General features: G+C 42.4%; 1 protein-coding gene across 1 annotated transcript in view; it reads left to right on the forward strand.

The window, feature by feature from the left end:
* SMPD3 (sphingomyelin phosphodiesterase 3) overlaps positions 1-20,832 on the forward strand; it is a 31,084-nt gene extending 10,252 nt beyond the window's left edge. Inside the window, exons 2-7 of the mRNA XM_041400919.1 lie at positions 2,742-2,817; positions 9,162-9,317; positions 13,438-13,527; positions 14,334-14,397; positions 19,704-19,866; positions 20,706-20,832. Of these exons, the coding sequence (XP_041256853.1) occupies positions 2,742-2,817; positions 9,162-9,317; positions 13,438-13,527; positions 14,334-14,397; positions 19,704-19,866; positions 20,706-20,807 (651 nt within the window). The 3' untranslated portion in view covers positions 20,808-20,832. The remainder of the gene's footprint in view (positions 1-2,741; positions 2,818-9,161; positions 9,318-13,437; positions 13,528-14,333; positions 14,398-19,703; positions 19,867-20,705) is intronic.
* Positions 20,833-24,742: the final 3,910 nt, after the last annotated feature.

The following is a 24,742-nucleotide window of genomic DNA, read 5'->3' on the forward strand; positions in this document are numbered from 1 at the left end:
TACTTGGCCACACAAAAGAATGCTTTCATGTAGAATTACAGGGCTTGTAGTATTTCAGAGGTCAAGTAGGTTTCCTGTCTGCACAACCCACAGGCCTTGTCCATCTGTGAAATACCAAACTAGATTGAATAAACAGACTTTTCTTACTATTTTATTTCAGATTGTATTTAATACAGCAATGCCTCTACTGTAGCTGGGAACTGATTAGGAGGATGCAAAGGTATTTATTTACTCTCCAAGTAGTCACAAATATTTACCTCCATTATGATTTTACTCAGTTAGTGGTTGCCATCAGTACTGCCTCTCAAAAGAAACTACAAGCCCCTAAAAGTCAAAAAACCTGGAGGAAATGTGAAATCTGGGAGACGAGCTGCTTTGGATGCACTTCCATGCTGGCTTTTTCCAAGGAAATTCTAATTATGTTAATGTCTTCAGCTCTTGCTTTTAAGCTTTATTTTTTAATCAGCAGAGTGTTTATGAAAGCCCCTTCCTCTCCCCGTGGGACTGCTGTGTTCCAGCAGAGCCCTGGGGCACCATGCCCGTGGGCATTTGCTGTGCTCAGCCCCACCATAGAGCACAGCCAGGCTTCATCCTGGGCCATTTCTTACAATTCTTTGTGAGCAAAAGATCCCAAAGTCCATTTCAGCACAGATGAGCACACAGGCACCCTGAACAATACACATTTATTCATGATTAATGGAAATTAGCATGATCCTATGCACAAGTTGGTTGAGGAGTACAGGGCCTTGTCAGGCACTCCATTAAGGCTGCACAGGAAAGTCTAAAGTCAGTTTGAGCTCACTCTTTTTCTCAATTGGGCTATAATTTATGTTTGGATGTTCAGCTTTTACAATTAAATATTTTCTGCTTTTTGAATAGAAATGCTGGAATGATTCCATCTGCTTTAGTCAATAAGGGGATTATGAGGAGCACATTCCTGCTTTAAGGCAGAACAATTTATGTGCAGTGTTCTCCTTCCAGACTGGTGACACTGAAAGGTGTGTGTCCTCTGCTGCAGGAACACTGCACATTTGCAGACAAGTGGAGTCTACAGTTTAGGGAGTTTTTAATAGTGTTGAAGAGAAACCCTGATTTTGAATTATTAAGTTTGGAAGAGATAGTTCATTCACATGCCTGTCCCAGAAAGCAGAGGAAATAAACTGTTTTCCACTTTCCTGCTGGAATGGCTTATGTTGCATAAAAAAAGTTGGAGAGAAAGCTCCTTATGGTTCAGCAGTGACCCTGAGATGTCCAGGCAGGAGGGAGAGGTGTGTGCAGTGCAGCCCCTGCAGCAGTCCTTGACAGCCATCCAGCACAGCTGCCCATCCTCTGAGACTGCTGCAGTCTTGGGAGCTCAGGAGAATCTCCTCCTCTGGGGGTGGATGCACCAGGGACTGCCTGTGTTTGCCTTGGCTCCCTCTGCCTCCCTGGAGCAGGTTAGCTGAATGGGAACAGCAATAAGAACACCATCAATATCCATTTGTAAAACTGTCTAAAAAAGCACTGAACGGACTGAGGACAGAATAATGCCAGTTGTTTATTACCTACTCCCCTGGCTGGCACAAACCCTCAAAGTTAACAAGGCATTGTTAAGTACAAATGACTTCTAAATTCACTTACTGCAAAGCTGCCTTTTCAGTTATAAAATATATCAGCTAGTTCTTGAATAGCTGAAAAACAAGAAAACCAACCAAGCTGACAAAATTGTGCCCATATGAAATGGAGTTCTGCTTGTTATTTAGAGGTGTCAGATAAAATTTGAGCCTAGTCTTGTGAAGCAGAGTCATCTGTGGTGGTGTTTTTTGAGCTCTGGGTACAACTTTCCTCTGTGGGCATTTTCTTTAATTCATGCAGTGTTGCCACTTAAACTGTCAACAAGAAAACCATAGACTCAAACCAGTTTCTTGCTACAATCCAAAAATTATCCATTTATCACTGGGAATTTTGATTTGCAGCTAAGTCCTGAACTGCCAAAATTCTCAATAGAGTTGAAAACCTAAAACAGAACTTGATTTTAATTTGCTTGTGCGTCTACCTGCAAGCACATTTTTAAAGAATTGTAGTTTAAGATATAGATTAGGAATTATATTATATTCCAGCTTCCCTGGAAGCTCTTCCTCTTCTGTGTGGAAAAACAGGATTCCACACAGTATTTTTTGTCTGCTTGACAGGCATGGGGGCTGCTGCTCTGAGCTGAAGGAGGCAAACACTGCTGAGGCACACCAAGGACCCCAACACCTTTGCAGAAGAATGTAAAAAATCCATCAAAATGCAAAACTTACTGTGGAATAGAGAAAACATGATCAAACCCAATATTTATTTAATATTTCATCCTTTTTCCTGGCATTTTTCCTTTCATATTCTAGTCATACACAGGCAGCAAGAAGCAGGCTGCTGGTAATACTGGTTTATAAGGCACTTGAGTGGTGAGCCTGAATTGTACATAGGAATGAGAGCTGGGACAGGGAACCAGTGAGACTGCAAAAACGGGAGAAAGTAACATTTTTTTATGTGTTGCAGATCAAAATCCAAACACTGAACATGGTGATGTGCAAAGGGTCAGTGTGCTGGCCACAAGCCCCAGTAAGATCAGGAAGGCTCAGTGTGTGTCTCTGGTAGTTTTTTCTGGTTTCAAAATGGAGTTGGCTGGAAAGAATTGTAAAAAAGGCTGCTCAGATTGGCTTGGAAGTAGAGTTGTATGAGCCCTTCCATTAATCACTTTTTTATTTCTTCCCTTCTAGGTGCAAGTGGGAAGTACACCTCAGGACCAAAGAATTGTGGGATACATTTCCTGCACTCACTTGCAAGCTATTGCAGGTACTGTCCTAAGATTCATATCTTTGTTTGTCACTATTTCCAGGCCTGGGGTGGTAATTTTGTGCACAAGAGCAACAGTGCAAAGAAGGGTAGACAAGTATCTCCAACCCTTCACATCTTCAGTCTCAGAGTAATTATTATGGGGCACAAACAAAAACTATCCCTTGGGAACTTCTTTTTGCTCCCTCTTAACCAAATACTGGTATTTTAGAAATGCATTATTATCATTGTTACTCAACACCATTTAACAACCCATAATGTGAGTGTCAGCATATAAACAAAATTTTCTTTTTATATAACTGGGGGATAATCAGAAGTTGCATGTTGGGACAGTAATTCTAGCTGCTGATTTCTGGTGGAAAAAGCCAAAATTGTCTGGCTTTTGACCAGCAAATTTCATCCCTAAATGACTAGTAAGTTAATATACTCACTGGAAAATTCTCTTGCTCGTATGTTTTAAAGAAGTTCTGTACAGAGTAGGTGCAGTTATAAAAACCAAATCTACTTTACTTTGAGTATGATCAGCATTTTATTTAGCCAGAGGGTTGGACACCCTTCCTTCATTACACATGGCTGTGACTCTTTGCTGCTGGGAGCAGGACAGCCCTGCCAGAGTGGCTGCTGCCAGCCCATGTGCTGGGACCAGGCGAGCCAGGGCTGCACGTGGCTGCGAGCCCCGCGTGAGCGTGGGGGCTGCTCTGCTGCTCCAGCCCTGCCTCAGCCACACACGGGCCTGGGAACAAAACTGCCGGTCCCTCAAGTCCATTAGAGACACTGGATGGTTCTAAAAAAGATTAATGAATTTTTCAGCTTCTTTTTAACAATGTAACATCCTTCTCTGCTTTTCTATTTTTAACTTACGGTAATGTACTGTGAGATTGCGGAGATTTATTGCTGTTCCAGTTTAGTTTAGTTTTTTGGGTTTTGTTTCTAGTTTTCAGACCTGTGCCTTTTTACTACCTAGTCCTGTATTCTCAGTTAGTCCTTCATAATAACATTGTGAAATCCCTAAAATTTTAAAGAGGAAGATGGGGGAGGGGAAGAAGAAAGGGGAAGTAACGTTCTATTTACAAAGTCAACCTAAAGTTTGTTCAAGGGTAAAACACAATCTTTTATTTTCCTGCTTTGTATTTTTAGGCTTATCTGGTTCAAACTACATTCAGCTAGAGCAGACAATGATTTAAGAGTCTGTCCCTAGATATATTGTATTTGTTTATGTAATGAAATGGAAAACTAAAGTTCGTAAGTTTGGCAGAGCTGTGCTTTCTGATTTGCATCACTTGATTCATAACATTCATGCATTAAACAAATTATCCAAACCCCCAGTTTAACGATGTAAAGATGTGTATCTATAAAAACAAGCAGTGTTTAAAAGGTCAGCCATTTAAATCATCTTGTCACACATGGCTGAGTGCAACCTGGTTTCCCTTCTAGGATACGTAAACTTACACTTGACAGTTCCGATACTTACATAAGTATAAAGTGAAATGATCCAACTGCTTATGATCAGGGACAAGAAGCTAATGCTTTTCTCAAGGTATGTGCTGGCTCAACTCTGTTCTGAGCAATTACTGTTTGTTCAGACCTGACCCTCAACTTTTTCAAGAAATGTTAGAATTAGATGTAGCTTTTCCTCTCAGGTCTCTGCCTGGTACTGGTTGCTGCTATGAAGAAGCTCTTTATTTCCATTGTGGAAATAGCTGCATTTCAGTGACAAATGAAGGGATCCTTTAATGAGATTTGATGTAATTATTTTGCAAGGCTGTTAATTTTACATGGTTCTTTTATGTCTGTTGATTAGCCAGTGATTAATGTTCTGGACAGGTTTTGCTGCCTTGAATCCACCCACATCCCGAGTCCCATTGAGTCACGGCTCTCAGACACCCCACCAAGCCATCAGTACAGAGTTAGCCTCAAGCTACTCCAGCCCCATCTGAAGCCTGCTGGATGCTATCTCACAACCTGCTCCCATCCCTGTTCTGCACTGAGTGTGAATGTAGCCATTGGCAGCCCAGCTGCTGGGAACCCACACTTCTCCAGCCCCAGTTTCAGGCTCCCAAGCCTGCACAGAGCTGAAGCACAACTGAGAAAGCTCTCTCAGTGTTTGAGGCTGCAGTGGTGGTGCAATCAGGAGTAGCTCCAGTGCTGACATCCTTAGGCAGTGATTCCACAGGTGTCCCTGAAGTAGCAGAGCCTGTGTGTCCCCAGCAGGGCAGCCTGTCCTGCCCTCCTCTCAGCTGTGCTGCCCCAGCTGTTGTAGGCTGTGCTGTACTTGGCTGGGGACCTGACCCAGCTGAGAAGGAACGCAGGAGAATAAAAGGGGGCTTTGTTCCTTTAGGTTTTAGGTGGTTTGTTCTTTGGTTTATTTTATTTCCTCAGTCTACCCTGGATTAAGTGTTACAAGTGCAGGGGTCTGCACACACTCAGGTGCGACACAACCTGTCTCACAGCTGAGCTGAAGTCTTGGGTTTGTGACTTGGAAACAATTTTTCCTTGTGATTAGGCTTTACACCCTACACTCTGCAAGTTCTTTTTGCTCTTCTTCCCCAGGTGCCCTGCCAATATATCCCACACTGCTCTGCCTCCAATAGATTTTTTAATTTCCTGTGACTAGGCCTGTATGTGCTTTGTCCTACAATCACAGTGCTCCTTCCAATGTCTTTCAGAATAGCATAGAACAGTCAGTGTATAATTTTTCCTGAGTTCTAACTGAAGCCAAGGTTTCATTCAAGTGTTTTCAAAGTGAATGGAAAGGGCAAGTATGATTATTCTACAATGAACAAGGGTGAAGTATTTATTTATGCTGGCTGAAGTTTCCCATATTACCCTTTCATCCTTCTACAAAATTTGAAGCTGAAAGGAGCTTTCAGAGAATTCAGAAATGCTGACTGCAGGAGACCATCACGACACAATTATGTGCATTTTTCCAGGCCGGTTACTGAAGAAAAGAGTGCAGAACAATTAGCACAAATCTCTATTCTTTGGCTAATCCCTGGTGGCAGTCAGATCACTGATTCTATCTGAATGTTTAAGAAGCTGAACCTTTGCTGAGAGTTACCACCTAGTTCTCTTCTGCTAGTATTTACTGAAATGTCTTTTTCCCCGAGTGTACTGGATGCAACTTTGGCTTCTCTTCTACTTGGGTGTCTGATGAGTTCACTTATCTTCATCTCCTCACTTATCTCTTCATCTCTTGATCAAATTATTGATCATTGGGAGCTGCTGAGACTGGGTCTGAGTAGTAACTTTTGCATGTGGATACATGCAGCACCTGCTGAGAGCTGCAGTGAGCTGGACAATACTAATCTCAAAAAACAATTACATTCAAGTCATTCATTAGAGGGATTCATTAGAGAGATCCCATCTTGTGTCCTGGAAATGGAGCTGACTCTATGCCCCTGCTCCCAGTAGTGCCCTGAAGAGCAATTACTTCTATGACCTCTAGTGGGATAGCCAGGGATGCTGGGCTGCCACAAGTGCACACTTGGCTAAAGACAGATGGAAGTCATGTTCCCAGAGCTCCAAGGTTTACCTGTCGAGCCCTGAGGTTAAAAGCTGTGCAGAGCTGTTACAAAGGCTCAGCATCCTCAGAGAGAGGTGTATGTCACAATGCAGCTAATGCTTTCCTAGTAACAACAATGAATCTTATCAGATACAACATCTGTTGCCTGTGTGTCTCTTGTTATTCCCAAGATTTTTCTGTTGGAGAATTTTACCTTTTTGTGTTTCAGTTAAGTGGGTATTCTGTATTTTTTTTGTGCTGATCTGGGACAGGTTGCTGCCTGAGTTTTATGCCCATGTGATAATGGGCCTGTTATTTTATTTCTCATTTGGTGAAGCCATGCCAGATGGATAATTCACAGAAAATGAGTGAAACATCCTTGGCCATTCAGGAATGTAAAAGCACTTCTTAGAAAATAAAGCAATTTATGTAATTGGGACCTTGTGGGAAATGAGATTTTACTGCATTCTTTCCAACAAGCACCATGCTTAAAAGCTCCTTATGAGGAAACAATGTCAGGTCAGAAAAAGTGCAGCCTAAGGAGAGGAGACAGGAGAGGGAGATTCAGATGCTGCAAAAGGAGGACAGTCCATGAATTTGAATGAGATTCACCAGGAAAGAGAAAGCTGGGACAGTTCAGGAGGAGAAAGCTCTTGTCCAAGTGTAAATACCTGATGGGAGGGTGCAAGGAACATGGAGACAGCCTCTCCTCACTGGGCTCCAGTAATGGGACAAGAGGCACTGGGCACAAACTGAAATGCCATTTAAAAGAGAAAAATGGGTTTTTATTGCAAGGATGATAAAGCTCCAGAACAGGCTACCAGAGGTTATGGAGTCTCCAAGTATAGAGATTTTCAAGACCTGACTAGACATGTCCTGAACAACCTGCTGCAGGTGATCCCTGCTTGGGCAGAAGGGTTGGACTGGAGGATCTGCAGAGATTCTATCCTCTCACATTCCATGAATCTGTAATTTCTCCCCTATCTGTAGCTAAGCAGGAAGGATTTCTTAGTCACGCACACCTTTTGTAGTGAGGGTCACCTGCTCCAGGCTCCATTTATTCCATGTGACCTATTTCCTGTGCTTTTGTTCATCTCCATCTTCACTATGGGGCTTTCTTGTGCTGTCATTGCAGGGGCTTTCCCAAGCTGTGTGAGTAGGGTACAATGGGAACCCGAGGTACAAGTAATTAGAAACTGTAGGTTAGGGAATAGATCTGGGAAACACATCTGCTTTTATATTACAGCCTAGCTGGTAAAGGTTTGTTAGGAGTAACACAAACAGAAGAAAAAAAATTCGTTTCTTTGCTGTTGGAATTACCAGCCTGAAGAGATGAGTCAGTGTCAGAACCTAATTTAAACCTTTACCTAGTCATGGTTTTTTCAATATATCTTTTAATTGTTTAGCATCATATCAAATAATCCTTGGTAGAACATTTCTGATTCTGTTTGCATTTATCTGTTGATTTAACACCTTCCTGCTCACCCCTGCCAGGAGATGATGTTGAAATTCCAACCTTTCACAGGGCAGTAGCAGTAGGAAGGTGAAGTCCTTGTGGCTGGAGCCTGTGTGTGCTAACACAATGACAGCGCTAATGCTGCAGAGCTCACTTTTTAAGAGTCTCTAAAGAGTCCTGGTGACAGCTGCAGTTGAGATGAGTGATTAATAAACTGTGAGGGTGCAGAATTAAATATTCACCATCTCCACAGTGGCCTCTGAAAGAAGCTCTGGACATACATAAATAAACAGGTTTTACAAAGTAGTAAATTATGTCAAAGTAAACTTCTGGTCAGACTAAGTAATTTTGGGCTTGCTGCTCTTCCTTCTGATTCTGGCATTTGAAAACAAATCTTTTATTTTGAAGAAAAGTGATGTTGTTCTGACTTGATATATCTTTAAAAGTCTGAAACAAGCAAAATTTTAGCTGTTAACTCTAGGGACAGTAAAAACAAAAGGAAAGACAATATGGTAAAGTATTGTTTCTAGAATGTATCTTTCTGCTCCTTTGTCCATATCAAAATGATTTGCTGTATTCATTGTAACAGAGATACAGTAATCATTTCTTGTTAGACTTCATGTCACCTGATATGCTTGAAGTTAAGTGTGGTTAGTTGCTATAATTAAAGAGCTGTTTTGTGTGTCAGATGGTTCCATTTGGCAACCAATCAATCTCAGCCCTTCCATGCAGAACAGGGCACATCCTGGTGTAACTCACTGAACTGGTGAAAAGAATCCTTTATTTCTGGATTTCCACCTACCTAAACCTGTTTCCAACATGTACCTTTAAAAATGTGAAAAAATACTTCCAGTTTAGGCATTCTCCTCTTGACCATAAACAGGCTGACCTTCCCTCAGATGGACTATTACAGTACAAGTAAGCTGAATGTACCATTGATGTGTATTTACTATTTACACTTGAAAGCTAAACTTTTCCTTCCTAAAAATTAGGAAGCAAAGCGAGATCAAATGATTTACCCCAGATCATACTGTCTAGTTCTATCTGAAGTAGGATTTTAGCTCTGAATTACTGATTATAAACATAGTGCATAGGATTCTCCTACGACAAGAAACATCATTGTTTTGGGTGCTTGTCTGCAGCACAGGGAACTTCTCTCATTTCTTCAGACATGCCTGGCTCGAATCACTTCAAATCACCAAGAAGTGTGAGTCCTAATGGAGCTCCCAACAGGCTCAGCACTACGAGTGCCCTTCTGGCCACACCATTTCTTATCTTGCAGCCTTTTTCTCAGGATGTCTGCCAATAGCTCAGCAACTCATATGTGGCTGAGTAACATTCTAACAGGAGGTCTTACTCCTTGTTTTGGTTGTTTGTTTGCTACAGGAGACACAACTGTTCGATGTGAGCAACTGGATATGCTTCAAGATTGGCTGTCTGAATTCAGAAAATCTACCTCCTCCTCCAGTACAGCCAATCCAGAGGAGCTGGTGGCTTTTGATGTACTCTGTGGAGATCTCAACTTTGATAATTGCTCCTCTGGTAAGATGAGATTTGCCTTTTCCCGGTGTCTACCAGTCCTGAAAAGGAATAGAAATGTCCTTGATCCCTGTGGGTTATAGCAGTATATGACTATATAATAAATTATGACTGGCTTTTGCCAGGAAAACTTAATTGCTGCAGACACTTCTAAAATAGGTATGAGCTCTGAGTGTGAGCTACTCCCTTTGGCTCATGCCATGAGGTCTGTGGAATTATTAAGCATGATGGGTTTTAAGGAGCAATAATTTGTCACTTGTGGTAGCAATAATGAGGACAGATCCAGTGGTTTAGCTTTATTTGAATTAGGTAGACATTTACTGTTCAACAGTTTCAGTTACTGATGAGAGACATGTATGGGATTTTTGTGGCGAAAAATTAGTAAATTCATGCAGTTAAAAGTAATTTGGTAATACATATATACAGACATAGGAGTCTAATACTGCAGAGAGAATTCGACTTCGCTGAATCAGTCTTGGAAAAAAAATTAACTGATGCTATGTACTTTTGAGTTTTTTATTTCAAGAAATGTGCTGTTTTCTTTTAATTGGATGCTGAGGGTACTAGAAAAAGAAATCCACAAAACCCTAATTAATGGGTGGTGAGCTCACAGAGATGGAAGCTTTTTCCAAACATGAATATTATGCTGTGTAACAGTTAAACTGCTAACGTGGGGCGGAGAGTGTTGTGTCTGTGTATCCTCTGTGCCTCCCTGCTCTGTCCAGCTCAGGCACTCAGCAGAGCTCCGTGCTGGGCTGGAGCTGGCACATGGATCAGAGGCTGGGCTGAGGGGCCACCACTGAACTGCTGCCACACAGAGAGCAGGGGGCAGGCACAGCGAGGGGCTCATCACAGGGACACTGCCCAAGGCAGCTCTGGCTGCAGCCAAATCCCACCCAAAGTGGGATTCAGCAGTTCAGAGCAGGGTTTGTGGATGAACAGGTGAATTGGGCAACAACACCCAGTGGATTCTGTAGTTTCTGTAAGTCTCAGGTAACTGAGATAGAGAGCAACACCTGTACCAGAAGCAATTTTAACAAAAAGCACTGTCTGAACCAAAAAAACCCAAACTGTTATCTCTAATCTCATTACTTGTGTCAAGACACATGAAATGGAGGATTTTAGCAAAGTTTGGTAGAAGACACCACCAGCCCAAACCCCAGCCCTTCTCTCACTCATTTCTAGCTCATATGTACAAACAGAAAATCCATCACAACTCAGGCTCCAAAGCAAACTCGGAATGGGCCCAGTGCTGGCCCGTGCTCTCCTTGGAGAGTGAGTGGCAGCAGCCACAGAATGCTGCAGTCAGACAAACACATCTCAGGGTGCAGAATAATGCAGCAGAGGTAGTGAGTTTTGAGGGACTACAGGAAGGAATTGGTCAATAGCAGCTCTCCACCTGCCCAAGCCGCCCCACAGGCCGGGGAGCTGCAGCAGCACCGCGCAAGGCAGAGCTGGGGACACAAACAGACACATCTGCTGCCATCTGACCATCCCACTTGCATATTGTTGGCTGGATGGAGTGGCCTGCAGGCAAAGGTGTCCATCAAGGAAATAAACAAGCTGCTGCAAACGAAATGGGAGACTGGCCAGTCAGATCACAAATGGAGAGTGAATGGGCTCTGCAGCACCAGGAGAGAGATGGGAGTGAAGCTGTGAGGTAGAACATATGGTTAGCACTCTCCACCTGAGAAGTGTTGGCACTCTACCCAAGATCTTTCACAGGAAGCACAGAGCATAATTAATGCAATTCTGAGCTGTCTTTTTAATGACAAAGTAAAAATAACCATTTGCTTTTGCAAATAATAGCTGTAAACTACTGCTAAAGAGGATTGAAAAATGGGTTATAAAAATTAATTTTATCTTTGCTATCTCTGATGCATATTTACATCACCCTCTCCTTTAAAATGCACCCAGCCTGGAAACTGGAATTAAGCTGCCTATTTTTAAAAATTTTATTTTCAGATTGCTTTCTTTCCATACGTACTAAGCAAGATTAATGCAATGTTTTAAAGTTCTCCCTTTTTACATTACTCATTGTTTTAGGGACATTTGCTAGCATTATAGGTTAATTGAGTATCTTAAGTTTTTTTAAAGCAATAATTAGCTTCCTGTAATTCTCTTTGTGATTTTCTGTATCCTTCCCCACTCCACAGACTGATACAACAGCTAATTAATGTTTCAGTGAATACCAAGCTTCTATTCTTAGTTATATTGACAGTACAGTTTTCAAAGATCTTTAGGTCCATGAGTGACCTTATGCTTATGACAAATTTCCTGCAACTCAGTTTTCTCCTCCAGCTTTACAGAACATTATGGCAACATTTGTACAGGGAATTCACACTTAGTGGGAATGTTATCAGAAAGTTCTTTACTGTTATGTTGCTTTGGACTGATTTGTGTAAAAGTCTATAATGTTTTTAAACCTTTTAGAATAAGAAAAAAAAGACTTCCAATCAGATGGGCAAAGTTTTGTGTCATTAGCTGTGACTTGTCATGGTCAGTCCCACAGTTGTAAATTAATATTTTTTAATCTATCTTGGTTTTGAGAGAGATTCTGTAGACATATGATACAACCAGAGAAAACCTGGAGAAATGAAAAATGGCAAAGATTTAATCTTCTACTTTTCCATAAACATTAAACAAACCAGTTGGCTGCTCAGACAGAAAGAGCCATTCTCTGTGTTGGCCACGTGGCAGAACTTAGGGAGGGTCAGTCTTCCAATCATCTGCTACAAGTCCAGGATTCCCTGAAAAATGAGTTTTTCAATCTCCTTGCAGTTCTGAGGATGTTATCGAGACTGAGAGCTAGCTGGGAAGATGTAATGAGGCAGATGAACTGTCAGTCAGCTGCACTAAAGACTCTGAATAACAAAATGGCAAATGAGCCGACAGCTGTGAGCACAGCACTGCTTCACTCCACCTTTGTGTTCAGCCAGAGATCAGCAGCTTCTTCCTTGGCAAGACCAGCATTTTACATGAGGAGATTTGATGTGATCCTTGGTGTGTGAGCTGGACTCTAAGAGACACAGCTCACAGGTCAGAGTTTTGTTTTGGACTTTATTTCCCATTTTTACACATGCTCTTGGCATAGACAGTGACAAACACACAACAGCAGCAGCAGCAGCTCCAAACTCGGGTGAATATTCTCCCAAGAGAGAGCCTTCAAGTGTTGCTAAGATGTTTTAGCCTTGTAAAAGCTGTAAGTGCTGTGAGGAAGTTTTCAGGAGCTGTTTGTGGTTTCTTTGCCATTGAACAGTGGAATTGTAGCTGTTGGCACTTTCAGGTTCCAGTTTCTTTCCCAGCTATGGCGATTGTGCTGATAAGCAGCACTCACAGAACTGGAACCTGCTGGTTTGCTCAGGGTCTGAAATGCTGGTGTGTGCAGTTTTCTGTAAGTCTCAGGTAACTGAGATTTAACTGTGTGGGATTTCTTACCAAATGATCCTTGGAGCTTGATGTGCTTTCAATGAGCTAGGAGCACAGTAGCAAGTAGGAAGAATTTAATTTAAAGTTTGATAGTCATGCTGATTATGTTTAGAATGGCTTTAATGCTGTAGATAACACCCAAGCAAATTATCAATTGCCTCTCCTTTCTCTGATCTGTTATAGCTTGGAAAACATTCAGTCAGTGAATTCTTCTGGAGCAAAGAAAGCATAAGGTTTTATCTTCAAACTTCCTGAGATGAGTGAATATGGCCACAAACAGGCATTGCCTTTGCCATTGGGAAGCCAGCCCAGCTCTCCTCTGGGTGTTTTATCTCAACAAGAGTTTTGTACTGTGTAAGCAAACAATGGCAGCGGCAGAGGGGGGAGATACACTGAAAAACTTTTACTTCAGCTCAGAGCTGAAAACTACCAAAAATATCTTCCACTGAAAAGACTTTGTAAGAAAGCATAGGAAAGCACTGTTAATAGCAAGCATTTGCTGGAGTTTCTGACAGAGGCAAGATCCTGCTGTGCAGTAAAGCTGTGGCTGAAGTGACTCAAATCAAACTTTTGTATTTAGGATTCTCCTGCTGAGGGAAAATGAGGGTTTGGTGTTGTGGCAGAACACAGAGCTGTGCACAGGTTCACAACCAGGACCTGATGTGCCTTTTCCTGGGTTGTTTTTTCCCTGCAGAGGACAAGCTGGAGCAACAGCACTCTCTGTTTACACACTACAAAGACCCGTGTCGAGTTGGTCCTGGGGAGGACAAGGCTTGGGCAATCGGTAAGACTTCTCCAGCTCTCAGTGTGGGAGCACCTCTCTTCTGCCACCCACAGCCTGCCCTAAGCAGCAGCTGCTTCAGCTGACCAGCAGTAAGAGTTTGGTGGAGGACAAATATTTATAAGGGGTATTTCTATACCCTAAATTTTATAGACCTTAAGAATATGTCGTGGAATGATAATGAAGCACCAAACAGAGATCTTGAACTGCATTCCACATTCTAGAAGTTGTGCATCAAGCTACCTGAATGCCTTCCCCAAATATTCTACCTTTAAAATAATCTCTACATTACTTGAAGGGGAAGGTAGCCAATTCATTGTTTCTGTACTTTGTGCATGCAGTGAAAGCCTGCAGCTTCTGCTCAGTGTTCCATCTGGTGCTCAATAAATACTGTCAGTGAGGATGTAACAAAGCAAATCAACTCCATGAATTTGTAAGATTTGTGTTATAAAAGATTTCCTGGAACTCTGAGATATTAATACCTGGTGAGACTCAGTTGAACTCACTGAAGTTTTAGAACAGGAATTAATACTTTCTCCAGAGAGGCTTTAATAACTGTGAAGATACTAAAGTAGAACTTTTTAATAATGAGGCTTTACTCTGTGGTAGGAGAAAGTCATTAGAGTCATGGGGGCTGAGAAAGTGGAAGTGTGGAGACATTTGCAAGGTGTCAGGTAGTAGGGAGGTCTGGAGAGAAGTGAACACTGCTCTCAGAGCAGTCCCCTCTGCCACACACCTGTGCCTCTGCAAGCTTCCCAAGAGGCACATGCCAGGAGCTGGGACACTCACATCTCCCTTTCTGTTCACAGGTACCCTGTTGGATCCTGAAGGATTATATGATGAAGAAGTGTGCACCCCAGATAACCTACAGAAGTATGCAATTCCTAACCTTTCCACATGTTTTAGACAGTTCTGTAAAAAGCAAGTTCATTTCTTGCTGTTTAACATTTCAGATGTTCAGACTGAGAGGTATTTTATGGACTGAAAACAAAACAAATAATCAAATTTTTACCCAGAGGTGTTTGGGGAAGAGGATAAAGGGGACAGGAAAAGGGCTGGTTCTCTAAGTCAAATGGGGTTGGCTTCACTGGGTGAAAAGATGAGAGAGCTGCAGGCAGTGTCTGTTTGTCCCCTGAGCTGGTCCTACCTGGGCAGGCCCATAGCACAAGAAACTCCAAGCACTCCCAAAAAGAGTGCGTGGACAGCTTGTCTGAAAGTGTCTGCAGGCAGCCAGCTCTGAGGTCACAGCACTGCAAAGGCAGCAAAAAGGAAATGTAGTTTTCCTCAAACAAAAACCCCACAAAGTTTAAAACATCACCCCCAGCCCAACAACTACTGAGTTACCCATTCACTGCAGAGTTCAACATCTAAAACACCAGCTCACAAATACAGAGAGGAATTAAACTGCACAGCACACAGAACTAAAAATATGGCTCAGGATCTTCCAGTGATACTAGTGCAGCATCACCTCTAAAGAGTGTTTGACATTGAGAAACAGCTGTCTGTGGTTTGAGCTAGGGGAGTTACAAGAAATACAAAAAAATCGTAATTAACAGAAGTCTTAAGATAAATTTCTTGAATACCTGTTTGTTAAATAATATGCCAGTGGAGAGAAATTAATAAGCTTTGTACATTTTAGAGCAGCACTTAATGAATGTGACAATCCTTTTGTCACCTTCTCTACTATGAAGGCAAGTTTACTGTGCTAAATAAATACCTCAGCATCATGACTAACTATGAAAGATGTTCTAACTATGCATTACCAAAATATACTACAGAAGTAAAGTTATTTAAATTAAGAAGTCAGTCCAGATGTTTCTGTTAACACACATAATGGAAATAGTCCATAATAGGAAGTTGATGTACTTCTCACCAAGCACAGTACACTTCATGGCATAGATGGACACTTCATTGAATGCATTAAGTAAGGCCACACCCTGAAGTTTTCTTTCAGTTTTGAACAAAGAAATTGAATTCTAGGCATCAGGTTTGGCTTTAGTTTACATCCAAAATAATTTTTTTTACAGCAAATCCTGCTTTGCACATTTGAGAGATCACAAAATTTCCAGACATTTCTATTCACACATTAAAAACATAACTTTAGTACATGTGAAAGGGGTTGCTGGAAAGCAAAAATAAGGTAATTTGGCTCTACAATCAAGTTTGCTAATGCAAATCTGTATGTGGGTGTAACATTATATTTTATGACTCCAAGAGCAGGTTTGGAGCATTTAAACAAAAACAAAACACCAAAACAAAACCTAAACCCTTCATCCCCTAAGAAAACCAAACCAAACCAAATCAAAACCATGTGTTTTAAAGTGGCCTCTTCAGACAATGTGTCACAAAATTCCTTTTGGGGTATTATGTTTTATTCCCTGAAGAGTTACTTGTGTTCAGCAGTAATGTTCCTCTGACAAAGACATGACTGATTAAATAGGGAGCCATCAAATAATCAATAACAAATTAAGAATATTACTTCTGCTACCTCTGGGCATGCACAGCACCTCTGGCTGTGACAAGTGAAAAATAGCCCTGGGTGCTGGGAGCAGAATGTACATCAGGCTTCTTGCCTGCTGAGTTGGCTTTCAGTTTTCTGCAATGTGTTATAGTTCTTTTGCACTGGTGAAACAACCCTCCATGAGACTGTAAATCCCCCTGGCTCTTTCTGCAGCTCTGCAGGGAGACAGGCTCTGCATGTGTGCATTCTGTGCAGTGCTCATGTATTGGAGAGCCATGGTTTCCATGAGAGGCTGAGGGAGCCTGTCCTGCTGTCTCTGCAAAGGACTGGCAAACAGGGAATTTGCAATGAAATTCCAGGAAATTTAAAGCAATTAATGGAATGTGAGCTTTAAATGTTAAATAGCACAGTGGCTGTGGGGTACTGTCTAGCTAACAAATATTGTTCACATACACAGCAAAGCAGGGTACTGCCTAGAATTGATCCATTCTCAGATTTTTCCATAATAAACCTTGATAAAGCTATACAGACATTTAAATTGGCAAAGTCAGCTATCCAGAGAATTATTTCTTCATCAGCACTCTTCTCTGGTTTATAACTAAAATTAAGTATTTCACATTACTAAAATAAATAGGCCATAAAAGCAGCAGAACCACTCGTTCTTAACTATGTCTTTTGTGTTAAGCACAGTGTATGCAAAGCATCAGACTAGAACAGACTTGGTACAAGTAATGAGCAAGTAATTTATAATTATCAAATAATTAATTAGTGTGATGTAACAACTTGGGCCCTGCCACAGTCCTGGAAGCCACACAAGCTTCTGCTCAGAAAGGCTTCAAGAAATGCACACAAATAATCCCATCTCACAGAGATGATTGTCATCTTTAAGTTAAGCCCTGGAATAAAGCCAGTTTTATCTCTGAACCCTGACCAGAGGCAGGCCTAGGAGAGCACATTACAGCACAGCTAAGAAAAAATTTAAATGCAAGTTTTTCCAGTCTCCTCTGCTGGACAGAGGCTCACAGTGCTGGGCTAAAGGCTTCAGTACCAGTGAGAAGAGTCTTCCTTAGCTCAGGTGCTCCTGGCCAGAATGAGAGCTGCTCCCTTGAGGTTTGGGATCAGGGAGTTTTGCTTTATGGCTCCCTTGCAGTCACTGCTCTTGGTGCTCCTTCACTGCAGCTGGGTCAGCACCACACAACCAACCCAGAGATGGGGCTTTCACACTCCAGATCTGGGGTATTTGGGACTGAAACCCTGTCAGGGAAAAACAAAGTGCCAATTACTTCATCCTCCCTTTCTTTGTATCCTATGAATCAAGACAGTTATTCTGATAAAATTGGTTTAGTTGTGCTCAGTCATGATTAGAAATATTCCCTCCAATTGTCAGGGTTTGCCTGCCAGCATGACTGAGCCAGCTGTCCTGTACTTGTGTCAGCTTCCTGGAGAGACAAACAGCAAACTCCTGTGCTCAGAGAGGGGCAAGTTCTCAGCAGCAGCACATGCATACACATTTACCATTTGCTTCCCTCATGTATTTGAAATTAATATTTCCCTTCAATCAGCACTTGTGCAGTTAAGTGAATACCCAGCGCTCACAGACTTTTTAAAAGACATAACTGAAGCTGAAACAAATTCCTGTCTTAAACTAATGCAAATAAGATTTTTTTTTGCAGTAGTGCTGCAGAGCTAATCAGCAGTTTCTTCTATTTTGTTACTTAATTAGCTTTGCCAAATATAAATACAATTTTTGAAAGAGGTCAGCACCATCAAAGAGCTTGCTTCCTTGAACCTAGAAAAACAATCTGAGGAAGTGAATCATTTGCAAGAGCTCTTTGGAGAATCAAAATGTGGTGCAGACAATAAACTAATTTAATGTGAGTTATGATTAAAACAAAACAACACATAAAGCTTACTTTCATAAACTGATTACCATAAGCTCTAAGAACTTTCAATACCTCCCTAAGTCCAAAAGGGAGTTAAGAAAAGTTCTGATCAAATGACTACATGATCAGTTTTGTCACTGATATCTGCTGCAGCACATAAAGTGCACCTGAAACGTACCAACTGACCCAAACTTCGAGGTTGTTATACTACTGAGACCTAATCAGCTGTAGCCAGTGCTGGGTCCCCTCTGCCACCATTCAGGTCCTTCCAAAATCCCAAAATCTGACAAAGCAACCCTCTGAATCTCACACATTAAAACATACCGTGAGTGCTTGTCCCTTGTTTTTCCTCCTTTCTTACTCCCATGAGTGCATTAAAAAACTCCTTAACCCAGCCCCAAAAAAAACATCCAAGTTAAGTCTTAAAAACCAGGTGATCAAAAATATCTTTTTCTCCAAGGCGAAACTGGGCTTTGTTCCTGCTGGGACCCAAGTTCATGGCTCAGTGTTTCTCCTGCAGCAGTTGATGATGCAGCTTAAAGGCAAAATCAACTCTTGCAAGGGAAACCACAGAACCCTGAGCTCAGGTTAGGGCAGGTGAGTAAAGCAAGGAGATTTTTGAGGAGGTAGTTTTGAAAGTTTGTGTTTTAAGGCAGATTCAGCAAAACCTCAGCCTGAGCAGCCCCTGTCTGTGTGGGCTGTGCCACTCACCTGTGCTGGACTTGATGTCACCTGGGCACAAACCCCGGCACGAGCGCGTCCAGTCCGGCTTTGCTCGCACGGCTGGGGCTGCTCCCCTCGCTGCTCCTTTGGCAGAGCTTTTAGATAGAACACAGGAGGGTAAAACAAGTTTCCCTCAAAATCCAACACAACAGCAAAACAGCACAGAACAGCACAGGATTACTGTAAAAACAGTGACTGGGACCCTTGTGGGGTACGCGGTCCAAGGTCACGTTCAAAGCTGGGCTCAGCTCAGAGTTAGATTGAGTTGCTCAGGGCCTTAATAGTCTTCTGCTTAAAAGCTACAGGTAATGTTTAAGCACCCAAAATAAGTATTTTAATGGGAGAGCAGCATCTTATTTCCTTGAACACAAGATTGCTACCTAGAAAACCAATTCTCAGTTTTGAGTGCCTCTGTATGTGGCCTTGGGCTGGGTAATCTCCTTGCAGGGTGGGGGCAGCGCTAACACACCTGCTGAGTAACTCCTCCATGTGGAGGAGTTTGCAGTATCACAGACAGGAATCAAGTAAATTAGGCTGTCATTTCTAGTGAAGGAAGAGCTTGGGATCCAAGACACAGTAATCTGATGCTGAAACCTGCTCAAAACCACCCACCATGTGCCCAGATGTGTGTTCCTGCAAACCAGCCCTCACCCATACCCTGTCTGTAAGGATGGGTGTTGTAATTTCAGGAGTTGGTCTCATCAGAATGGAGAGGTTTGTATCAAAGTGCTCAGGTTTGTACTAAAGCGATCCAGGAAACAACTTCCTCCTCTGCCAGCTTCAGCAACACTGGAAATCCACAGAGGGGCTCTGAGCTGCCTTACAGCACTGACAGCAGGCTCCCCTCTCAGTGTTTGTTCTCCTGGCTCCAAGGGAGCTCCAGGACAGCACCAGTGATACCAAGTCTGCCATGAGGCTTTAAGAGCACTGTCAGCAGTTAGAGCAGCCTCATACTGGAAATCACATTTGGAAAAAGATGTGCTTTACAGTCCTTTGGGACTGGGATTATCCTTACCAGGGATCTGGAGAGAACCCTGGATAATGTGTAAATGGCCAGGATGAGCAAACATTTAAAAGTAAAACTTGCTTTGTTTGTTTTTTTAATGAAACAGGGCGCTGGAAAGTGAAGAAGGGAGGAAAGGATACTTAGTCTATCCCACCAGCAAGAACCATGGTTCCAGTCAGAAGGGGAGGAAGGCATCACTGAAGGGAAACGGGAGGAGGATTGACTATATGCTCTACACAGAAGAAGGTCTCTACCTGGAATGGAAAGTGGTGAGTTTCAGAGCTGCCAAAAAGGCTGTAACTTGCACAACACACTTCTCTGAATGGCACTGCAGCCTGTTCTGCTTGGATTAACACCCACCCATACTCCTGGGAGGACCTGCTGCTTTGCTATTTTCCACTTCTGCATGCAGGTACCATGTTTGTAAAGCTACTGCATAACAAAGTTGAGTTTGAGGATTCCAGCAGCAGCACTGGTAGATGTACTGCTCTTCTAAAACAACCAACCAACCTTGATTTCACTCCTTTTAAGCGTCTTCCTACCTGTTTTGCCTGATGCTTTTCCTGTGCCTGAAATCTGAATATTTTTTAATGTTTTCAAGTGTCTGGATGTTCTTTTATGCCTATATAAACCTACCTAAGTTACAACTCTGCAGTATGTAGGCAGAAGCTAATATGAGGGAGTACCCAGAGAGAAAACTTGTAGGGTGCAGTCTGCTTCCTAGTGTAGGGCCTTGCCTTACAGAGTTCCATGATGAAAACAAGGAGCTCATTCACATCTATATTTACCATACCCTGCACATGGATCACCCACTGCAGCACTGTAGATGAGTCTGTCTGGAACAACAGAGATGTTACTGTAAATGGAAAGAAAAGGTGCAGCAGATTTCATCCAGAGAGCTGAGCTGCACGAGTGGCTCACCTCACCCTCTGCAGCACACTGCCATGCCCTGAGTGGCAGCTCCCCACCAGCCCAGCCAAACCACCAAACCAGGCTGCTCCCACACCTCTATCATACACTAAGGTAGTTCAAAGAGGCTGAGTTCTGATGTGTGGAATGACAGACTGATTTTTCAGCTCCTTATCTCACTTTTGTTCTCCTTCTGCAGGAAGTGGAAGAGTTCAGCTTTATCACCCAGCTGGCAGGGCTGACTGACCACCTTCCAGTAGCAATGCGTCTCATGGTGTCTACGGGAGAGGATGACCCTTAAACTGACCAGCTCTGAGAGGTTAAAAGAGGGAAACACGAATGATATTTCAAAAATATCAGAGGATAAGAATGAACTATTCTGGTGCCACGTTAGGAAAGATGACCAGACCTGACCTGGGCTACTCCCAGAAAGTACTAACAATGTGGATCTAAAAAGGGAATAAATGGAAGGGGCTGTGGCCAAAAAGCCACTGTCACAAGTGGCTCAGGCAACAGGGCAGGCCTGTACTACAATGCTTTCACTGTGGACCGAACGGAACCAAGATGGAAGTCCTAATTCCTTCTGAACCAGTGCCATTCTTACTAAAACATGTTTTTATACTAATATATAGCACAATTTAGTTTGTACTTAGTCTGTGAGTTAGTGCTGCTCAATGGTTTTTTGCATAATTTCTTTGTCTAACTACGAAGCCGCAGCTTTTTCTCTTTCTTTAGCCTGTGACAGTTGTAGTTCGTGCTCGCAGCAGCCGCATGCGCCCGCACTGCATGCACCGGAGAGGAACCGGGCAGAGAAACCTGGCAGCAGGGAAGGGAGGGCACAACCAGGCCCAGCCAAAGCCTCCTGGGACTGGAAACCCTTCTGTCAGTACAGGTAGACCTTAAACCAAACAACTCTTCAATTTGCAGACCAGTATCTTCCTGTCTGATTTAAGGATAATTAAGATTTGGAATTGAGACTTCAAGAACACAGTCCCACCCTTATTCCAGCTGTGTTCCCACTGAAATTATGAACTCTTTTGTCTGAATGATGACTCCAGAATCAGGCCTTCAGCTTTCTAAATGCAACCTATTCCCTTAAGAAGAAATAGTTTCCCTGTAATGTCTTTTCTTTCCCATGTGTGGGACAGTTCTGAATTATGGTATGGGATATGTATGTTACAGTAGAGTGAATAGATTCCTGTAGTAGCATTGGTAACACCAGAGCCAACATTCTGCCTTAGCTAGAAAGGGTAAGTGGGAAATGAATTGTAAAATGCATGCTAGATATAGAGTAAAAATAAACATAAGTGACATTTGGGGGAAAAAAGGTGTAGAACAGTGAATGACTGATAAGGCAGAATAACCTGACCATTTTCTAAAGGAATCAGTACACTTAAAGGGGAAGTGGAATGGGGCCAGAAGGAGAGTAGAGAATAGAACTGTGACTCTTGGCCTTAGGTAACTGCTTCCCAGGAACAGAGGCTGTTTTGATGTCTGTGAGACATGATTCTCCATTTGTTATGCACCCACAGACTTGAATGGGGGTCTTGCCACCTGAATCAAAGTTCCTTCCATTAAGCTCTTCAAATGTGGGGCTCCCCTCTGCCATCTTGTCCCCATGACCTGACCTACCCAGCCTCTGCAACCTTAACAAAAATAATGAAAACCTGAGAATCAGGTCCATAATTAGACTTGGCATTTTTTAGGGATTTAATTTCAGAGGGTTTGTGTTGTTGGGAGAACAATGAGACCCCTTCTGTTTTAACCCTCACTTAGTTTCTTCTGCCTATTTCCTGTTCTAGTTTAGTTTTATTTCCTCTTGTATTACAAATCCCCTGTGTTAAGAAGAGTTAACCCAATATTAGATGTACTCCATTAAGTAACCTGTTTTGGTTATGCTGCCCACAGACTCCTGAGGACGCTCTTGTTTTGGTTTAGTTTACACTTGCTGTGAATCAGCTTGAGCTAAATCAGAATAGATCTAAATTAGAAATCTCAGTCTGCACAGCTTCTGGTACTTGCTTAGTTAGCTACAGTAAACAACAGAACTTGTACTTAGATCTGATTTTGCAAATAGCAAAACTCGTAGTAGTCATGAGAGTACAGGACTAACAGTATTGGCTAATTCCAAGGAGGCAGCAAGGCCACTGCTCCCACTCTCCCTCTGCACCTGGTCTTGACACATTTTATGCCTCGTTTTCCAGTCCTGGGGTTCCTTCAGCAGAGACTGCCTCTTAAAAGTGCACTGTGCCAAACCGTGGGGTAGTCTGAAGTGTAACCCGTGGGGACTCAAAAATGGAACCAGACTCAGTTCCCCTTTTTATAAAAAATTAGGAATTCAAGTTTACAGAATCAGAGACTTTAGTGTACTACCCCAGTGCACCACCAGTTTCCCACTTTGTATGTCTGTCTTTATACAGAGGGTGCACATATGTGCAATGTGTTTTTCGGGTTTCTTATTGCTCCAGTCAGTTCAGAAGAACTTGTACCCAAACCAATGCTTTTTAATCCTGTTTTCTACCTTGCTTGTATTTTATTAATATTTTTTAAAAAACCCAAACAGTACCAGTAGCAATTTGTGTGCTGTCCAGCAGATATTTCTCAGTAGTAAGACTAACTACAAGGTACAGTATTTTTAATAGTTTTCCTAATAATGTAAATTAAAATTTGATATCAGTTTCACCAAGTATCAGTTGCAGGAGCTGAATTTGACACTGTGTGGGATACAAACATAAAACTACTGCCAAACAATATTACATTATTTACAGCAAAACTAACATGGTCTAAACTACTTTAAAATTTGTTCTGTGGCTTTGTGCTGACTGAAAAATCAGCCACTTTCATCAACTTTTTGAGACATGCTGAGAAATGTTTTTTTTCAAATTTGAAGTAAACTGTTTTAGATTTTGATGTTCCTAGCTCCTCAGTGCTCAAGAACTGGCTAGTTGTAAAATGTTCTCTTACACAACACACACACATTTAACCAGTGTAAGTAGTTCTAATTTACTGTCTTGGGGATGTGGCTTTGCAAGGGAGTGATGCTGGGAGGTTCAGCACTGTGGCACCACTGTGCAGATGCTCCTTGGTTTTTGCATTGATCCTGTGCCTTCTGCTGCCTTGGCAATGCTTGCAGGGGTCAGAGAGTGTCTGTAGCAGTGAGCTGGAATGAACAGTTCCCCTTCCATGACAGTGACCTCCAGGACAAAAGGAGTTTTGCCTGCACCACTCCAGCCACCACAGTTCCATCCAACACCCCACAGAGAGTCCACTCAGACAATGCCTGTCCTGGCATGGTATCAATCATCACAGGCCTTAGGCAGACACTATAGAGTAAAATATTTGCATTAAAAAAAGGGGGGTAAAGAAACCACACCCAGGAGAACAAACCCTGGAAAGCTTTTTCAGATGTCAATCCTACTTTGCTTATGGATAGCATGACCCAATTTATAAGTAGACTATTATAAGAAATCAAGTTAAGCTTACTCTACTATGCTTATCCCCACTTTGTACTGGGATTTCAGGCATCTTCATGAAGTGACTGATAAGACTGTGCTTGGTTTGTTACCTGTCCCTCACCAGGGATATTGCAGATGAAGTGTCATCTTTTTGTAAAAGCTAGATAACATCTTCTATTTCTCATGTTCAGTTTGCATTTTACAACATCCAGAACAAGTGAACCAAAGGCTCAAAGAGGACAGTTGAAAACCAAGCATTTCCAGGAGTTTTGAAGGTGTCAGGTCCTGACAAAGTTGGTAACTTTAGATCACTTCAAAAAAGCACCCTAGAGATGGAGCCACTGGGCCCAGGGAGGTACACCCAGCCTCATGCTGGGGGAAAAGGCATTTGACTCATTCCAGTGGTGCCCAGATTTACTCCATCCTAGCCTGGACACTTGGTAGAAGCTGCCTAAAGCCTCCAAACAGAAACTACCAGAGCCTGGCTCCAGGAGAAGCCTGCAGCCCGAGGTGGTGTGTCCTGCTGGCTGCAGAAGGAGCTTACCTGCCTTGTGCCAGTATCATGAGTTTTATCCCAGAAACACTCTCAGTGAGTCTGGCTAGACCCTCAGGCATACTTGTTGGGTTAGACAGTAAGATTTAAGGAACATACAATTCCAATAAGGGGTTTTTTTAATGGCTTTTGTTTGGTGGTCAGATGTCCCCAGTTTGGTGTGTGAGCTACCCTGGATCACACAGCAGCACAGCAGTGTCAGCACATATCATCAGCTCAGAAATGAAA

The sequence above is a fragment of the Onychostruthus taczanowskii genome, unplaced genomic scaffold (genome assembly GCF_017590055.1).
Source record: "Onychostruthus taczanowskii isolate IOZ18803 unplaced genomic scaffold, ASM1759005v1 scaffold18, whole genome shotgun sequence".
NCBI classification, from domain to species: Eukaryota; Metazoa; Chordata; class Aves; order Passeriformes; family Passeridae; genus Onychostruthus; species Onychostruthus taczanowskii.